Raw genomic sequence first — 6,688 nt, forward strand, 5'->3', positions numbered from 1 at the left:
GGCATTACATAAACGAGCCCTATTGTATATTGTATCAAGTTATCCAAATCAATACACGTCTAAAATGACTTCATTAGAGAACTAGTGGGGCTGCCGTTGCTAGCACAAACTATAATTAAAATGGTTGTGAGATTCTCGCTAGAAATTCAGCTTTTTTTATGTCTTGTTCTTTTTGAAGAATAATACATTTAAGCATTTATTTAATATGACAAGACTCGTAATACGGTTGTGTCACTGCTACTCAAAACATAAGTTTGATCTGAATGGCTGCTGCCCAAATTTGATGTGTGAATGCTAACCCTCCATAGTGCCTTTCTAAGGCTGGTCTATTTTTCAACATTTTGACTAAAAAATGGATCATACACAGAAGGAAAAAATAATGCGAACCAAGAAAGCAACAAAACAAAGGCGTCCAACTTAATTATGAGCATTCCCATTCATCAATGGCTCTCTGACGCTGACCACCACGTCATCGGTGTTCTCAATGCCACTCGCTCTTCTGGAACGAATGGTTTGATCCTTCCCATCCTCTGCTTTTCCCCATAGCACAAAGTAAAGGCCCATGATCACCAGAACTCCTCCCACCACACTGTGAAAACCAATGTTGTAAGGATCGTTGCGTCGGTGAAAAAATCGATATGAAACTGGGTTCATTCGGCTTATTTTTAAATAAATTTTAACAAATAATTTAAAATGTTTTTTTATATTTTCCTGACACTTGTCAACTGCTGATTAAAAACTGACTAATTCAACCTGGATTCAGTTCAGAATCAGAGTCATTCAAACATAGTTTGGTTATTCAAACTGGGTCCCATACTATTTGGTCGAAACCAAACAGTCAATCGTGTTCAACAATACGCATAGTTTGTCCATTTCAAGGAAATAAAAAATTCAAACATTTGGGAAATTAGATAGCCTCAGTATATTGATTACTCGGCTTGGTTCTTGAAGCTTCAAAAGTTCTAGGAATGTTAGTTGGTCACCTCCATATAGCTTCACTTTTTCATTTTTTTTTTAGAGAAAGTAAATAATGTAACCTAACCAAAACCATAGCCCCATCGTCCTTGAGAATAAAAAGGTATACAACGTTAGGCACCGGGCTTTTTTTTTTATCCTATAATTTAAATTTACCCATATTTTTTTCTCTAATAAAGTAAATTTGTTTTTTTTTCTAATAAATAAATAGTTCATCCAAGCATCACTTTCAAATTTTACCCATATGTTGTGAAAATCTTTAGGAAAGAACATTTTGTTATGCTAGAAAACAACTGCAGGGTCAGATTTATGAAAACAACTCCTGGTAGATCTGGTGGTATGCTAGAAAAGTAGCAGGCATTAATCTTCCTTTTAGTATATATATATATATGTATATATATCCTGCTTGTGATGAAAATGTACGTGAAAGCAATCAAGGAATCATATCTCGCTTATAAAATGAGTTGTGTAACATTATATTAATGTGCCGTAATGGTGGAGTCATGCATGTGGTAGTTGAACTATCCATTACTTTACTGGACATACCTCCCTAAATGAAGTGATTCACGTAGCCAAAGCGTCTGCAAGATGGCCACGAGGACTGTTGCTAGAGGGTTGAACGCTGACGAGAAGACGGGACCTTTCTTCTTTATGCACCAACTTTGTATGAAGAATGCAAAAGCAGAGCAAGTCAGACCCTGAATTACACCATACCACTCGGTTAGCCCTTGGGCAACATTTCGACAGCACCAAAGTCGATATTTTTCGTGTTTTAGCTCAACAACAAAATTTTGCAGAATGCAAAAGTACGTTTTTTTTATTTGATTAAGTGCCACTTTGTCTAATAAACAAAAAAAGAAGAAGCAAGGTTTCACCCTTCTATGGTTTGGTTGCAAACTATGGCTTAGTGGAGGAAGGATCAAGGGCAATGTGATTGCACACTTTTAGTGTGTTGCTGCACATGATCAGTAGATGGTAGATGATCAAGTGCAGCAGCACACCAAAAATTATCACCTTGCACCGGATCTCTGCGCCCTTAGCGTCCTGTTAGGATCAAGATAAATGGCCTACAAATTTAATATAACCTATATTACTTAAAGCGCTGTTTAAAGGCTGGTGTTGGACTTGTCAACTACATCTTTAAAAAATCTTGGCGAGGGAAAACACTGGGATATTTAAAAAAAAACAAGATTTTGAAAGTATCTCGATTAAGTTGCAATATTTTTAAAGTGTTAGCGATATTCATAGCCTAACCAGTTCTCTGCTTGAGTACTTAACAAGTACTCGCTCTCACACAAAACACAGAAAATAGCTACACGAAGACGGCAAAAAGTACTGCATGCAATGGGCGAGTGTAGCATTTGGTAATTTTCGCTGTTTGACACAGCGATTTCTGGTGCTGGGAGTACTTTCTTAAGTAGTCGGCACCAGGGGCCAGGAATTTAAACTAGGGTGGAAACAAATGCACAGTGAAAAGGAAAGATAAATTATAATAAACTATACTAACAACATTTCCAAAAAAAAACAATTATTCTAAAGCATAACTTTTACAAAAGACCTTAATACCTATAAATATCATAATTATGCATTTATATTAATTGATTAAAAAACAAAACCCTTAATATTTTAACTAAAATCAAGCATTTATTATTGATTACTCATGGATTCATGTCTATAATTACCATTGAAAAAAATAAAAAACCATGAAACCATAAAAGCATTTATGACATCTTATAAAAAACCAAATCAAAACCATAAATCCTAACAACCACCACTCATTTATAGGCTATTTTATAAAAAAAAAAACTTAAATTTTTAACTAAAATCAAGCATGTAGAATCATGTTTAATGTTGATTTAAAAAAAATAGAAATACCTAATTAAATATTCAACTCATTAAAAAACAAAATAAAAAAACAAAATACTAATTGAAAAAGAAAACACAAACAACCTTAAAGCCTATTTAAATATTCATGCTACTAAAAAAATCAAAAACCTATTTCCTAACAAACATTATATATATGTTTATTGAGAAAAAAATACAAAACCCTTAAAAGTCTAACTAAAATCAATCATGTGGAATACCTAATTAAATATTAATCTCATTTAAGAAACCTAAATGCTAATTAAAATAAGTAGCCTAAAACCTAATTAAATATCCATGCTATTTAAAAATAAAAAATAAAAAAACTCACGATCATTGGATCTGCTCTCATTATGGGAATTTTTGCTGCAGTACTGTGAATTGTAAGAAATAAGGAGGTGTCAGGATCACTACCGTGTATATATAAGATATTAGTTGGATATTCCAGCCAAGCTTCCATTTTGAAGTGTCATGGTTTAGAAGAAGAGCTATTGCAGCAGATTGAAACGTAGCCATGAAGCACATGAGTGCTGTCAGTGACAACTGAGCAGGATAACGGGGAATTATCCATGCCTGTATTTCCAAGGAAAATGTTTCCAATCAAGTTCATAGGTAAATCAAATTAACAACTGGCAGAAAAAAACACAGTAATAAGATGGTTGATAGCATAGTAAAAGTCAGCCTAGATCTTTATACCTGATAGATCAGCCAAACCGACCAAGCAAGCGCACTGGCAAAGAGTAGAATTGCACCTGTCACCCACGAGCTACCGAGGAGAGACGATTGAAGAAGCCAAAAGCTCAAGTGGAAAATCTGTGGGCCTCTGTATATTGTCATTATCATGGCTCCTCCTACACAAACTACTGTCCCTACAACCTTTGCCAGACCTCTGATCTTCCGTATATCCACATTCTCCATTCTAGATTAATAACACAAGGCAAACGAATTTTCTTTAGAGCCAAATATAACTCAAATACAATTGGAGTAACATAAGTTCGCGCATACCTCAAAAAGAAGGCCAATATAAAAGTGATGACAGGTATTAGATTGGTAGTTGCCGATGCAAAAGTAGACGATGTGTACTCGAGCCCAGAGAAATAAAGGTTTTGATTGACTGTTATTCTGTAGAAGAAAAAGGAAAAACAAAAAGATGAACTCAGGGTGGTGTATGTTCCCCCTGGGACACGGGGCCGCGTGTTCAGGGGTCCGAATGAGTGCCATGGCACTCATTCGGACCCCTGAACACGCGGCCCCGTGTTCCAGGGGGTAACATACAAGCTGCTCGGACTCAATTGCCTTATAAGACTCTGGACAGTATTTGAGAATTGAGTTACCAGCATCATATATATTTTTGAAAAAAAAAACAACTTTTTTTTTAATGAAAAAGAAAAGCTACTTGAATTAGAGAATCCTGAGCATTTACAGCAAATGAACGATGACTACTTACCCGATCAGTCCGAGAAGAAAGATGTGAAACGCTGCTTTCAGTGTTAGCGGCGGCCTCCTGTTCCTGCATAGAACAAAATGAAACAAAGAGAAACAGATACATGATAACGAGTCATTTACCCTTTCTTCAGTTCCAAATTTACTGGTTCTGTCTACGTACCTCTCCACAAAATAAGCAACAGGAGAGATGGCAAGAGTTGCAAAGAGTTGCCTGTATGTCACAAACACGTAATGGTTGAGGCCATCCTCTAGGGCAATCTTTAGGATGATGTTCATCACACCGTACACAACCTGGACCATCACCTGAGCCACATAAGGACCGTACGCTTCAAGTGCCTCACTCATCCTCATCTTTACTCTCGGCGACGATGCCTGCGTTGTTGCAGTCTTCTGCAGCTTTTCTCTTAATTTCCTCTAGCTCGACTACTCGGTTTTGTATACTCTTTATAGGCCCTTGTTGGATGCGGGCAATAATGCAAATTTAAAATATGTCAGATCATAGGTGAGTTCACTCTCACCTTATCGCATAGGGTCCTAAGAAAATAGGGTTTGAAAGAGGTAATTGAAAGACGTTTTTACCTTTTTACGAAGGAAAACGTTGAAGCATGGCAAAGGCCTACCAAGGGAAAGAGGAAAACCCAACAACCGGAGGGGGTGTGTTTTCTCCACCGAAGACAAATTTGTGTGTGGGGGGTGTATGGAGGAATATCTTGAGACCCACAATAATTCATATGTCAATGTTACCCATGATAATTTTATAATATAAATAACATATAAAAAAGATAGATATGTGTAAATGTCCTCCCGAAAGATAGATATGCGCTTGACTGAAATGTCCTCCTATAAATAGCTTTGCACATTCTCGCGATTCCAAGTTCCCACCTTGGTTTTTAGCTTGTGTTACAACACATTGTCACCTTCTCGTTCCTGCCTTGTGTTACAAAACATTTTCGGGTTCGTTCCTACCTCGTGGAGATAACTATAAATCGATCGACTGGTTTGATCATTGATGGGCATCATAGGAGGATTTGTCAGCCATCTCTTTTTACAGTCTTTTCTTCTTTTTTCATTTTTGTTAGGCAGTATGAAAAAAAACAATGATGCACAAACATTCGAACAAGTTTCATTAAGGCATTGTGAGTACCTTTTCATGTCATCATGTTATTGTTGAAGAACTTATGTCGGCGTGAGTGCCATTAAGGCATTGTTTTGTTATTGCAGGTGGATGTTGGCTTTTCGACGGTTGAAAAATTAAAGATATTTGTAGGACGCTGAGACCTGTTGACAATAATGCTTGGTTACAAATGTGAGGAAGGGCCTTTACCCCATCCAGTATCGTTCATTTGCTCAGTATATGCAATGTATCACAAATCGTGGTTCTAGTAACATACTATTAATTTGTAAGATATTGTTTTGTTTGTTAATATCGATTTGTAAGCTATTATGCTGAATTACCATATTGATTTGTAATATATTATGTAATATGTATATCGATTTATAGAATATTATGTATTTTTTAGTGTCGATTTGTAAGATATTTGTAGTATTATTCCAAAACATGTGTGTGCGGAATTTATATTGTTGCGCGCTTACGGTGGCAATTTGCGTATTCATATTTACATATATATTTTAATTAAATTTATTTAGGTCTCAAATGAACCCAAAATCTATTTATTTAAGTAGAATCCATTTGAAATTTAGATAAATCTAAAACTTATTATATTCTAGTGAAATTCACAATACACTAAAAAGATTCATTTAGATCATAAGTGAATCCAAATCTTGTTTTCTTAAGTAGGATCTATTTGGGTCTCAAATTGAATTCAGATCCAAACAAGTTCATTTTACCTTCATGAGATCCATTTAGGTCTCAAATAGATCCAAAAACCTTATTTGCTTATTGGATTCCAATTGGATCTCCAAATGGGTCCAAATGTTAATTTACATAATGGGATCTAATTGAGTCTTCAAGTAGATTCGATATCTTATTTTCTTAGTAGGATCCAATTTGTTCTCTAAATGGATCTAAAATACTTTTTACATTAGAGGAGATCTATTTGGGTCTTAAATGGATCCAAATCTCTTATAGGTCTGGTCCAAACCCTGATCTAAGTCTAAACTCTTTTCATATCTATTTGGGTTGACCCAAATAAACATTAAATAACTTAAATAAATATTAAAATATTATCGATAATGAATTTGCTAATTAGTCAACCGACAAGTTTTCAGAAAAAAAAACTTCTAATGAATAAACTATAATAATTCACAAAAATATCTTTTTTAATTCATTTCAAAATTCTAAAAAAATTGTGGACATTATAAAAAATTTCTCTCTTATGCAAATTTATATTATTTAGGGACTTTACTAAGTCTAAACATCGTGTCGATTTATTATTATTTTTTT

General features: G+C 35.0%; 1 protein-coding gene across 1 annotated transcript; it reads right to left on the reverse strand.

Moving 5' to 3' along the window:
* Positions 1 to 417: 417 nt before the first annotated feature.
* On the reverse strand, positions 418 to 4,635 carry LOC149845138 (WAT1-related protein At5g64700-like). Its single transcript, XM_089987045.1, has 8 exons — positions 4,445 to 4,635; positions 4,286 to 4,348; positions 3,844 to 3,960; positions 3,535 to 3,757; positions 3,253 to 3,411; positions 1,918 to 2,019; positions 1,522 to 1,673; positions 418 to 589 (listed from the first exon to the last, which is right to left on the reverse strand). The coding sequence occupies exons 1-8, from the start codon at positions 4,633 to 4,635 to the stop codon at positions 418 to 420; spliced, it is 1,179 nt and encodes a 392-aa protein (XP_089843171.1).
* Between the last annotated feature and the right edge of the window lie 2,053 nt (positions 4,636 to 6,688).

The sequence above is a fragment of the Nuphar pumila genome, chromosome 2 (genome assembly GCF_984573655.1).
Source record: "Nuphar pumila chromosome 2, dmNupPumi1.hap1.1, whole genome shotgun sequence".
NCBI classification, from domain to species: domain Eukaryota; kingdom Viridiplantae; phylum Streptophyta; class Magnoliopsida; order Nymphaeales; family Nymphaeaceae; genus Nuphar; species Nuphar pumila.

Bases quoted from the DNA above. Each gene is read 5' to 3' on its own strand.
- LOC149845138 (XM_089987045.1), bottom strand. From the start codon at position 4,635: ATGAGGATGAGTGAGGCACTTGAAGCGTACGGTCCTTATGTGGCTCAG. The intron at 3,758-3,843 runs GTATGCGCGAAC...TTATTAATCTAG, and splicing joins ATATTGGCCTTCTTTTTGAG to AATGGAGAATGTGGATATAC. The intron at 590-1,521 runs GTATGTCCAGTA...TGGTTTTCACAG, and splicing joins GAATCACTTCATTTAGGGAG to TGTGGTGGGAGGAGTTCTGG.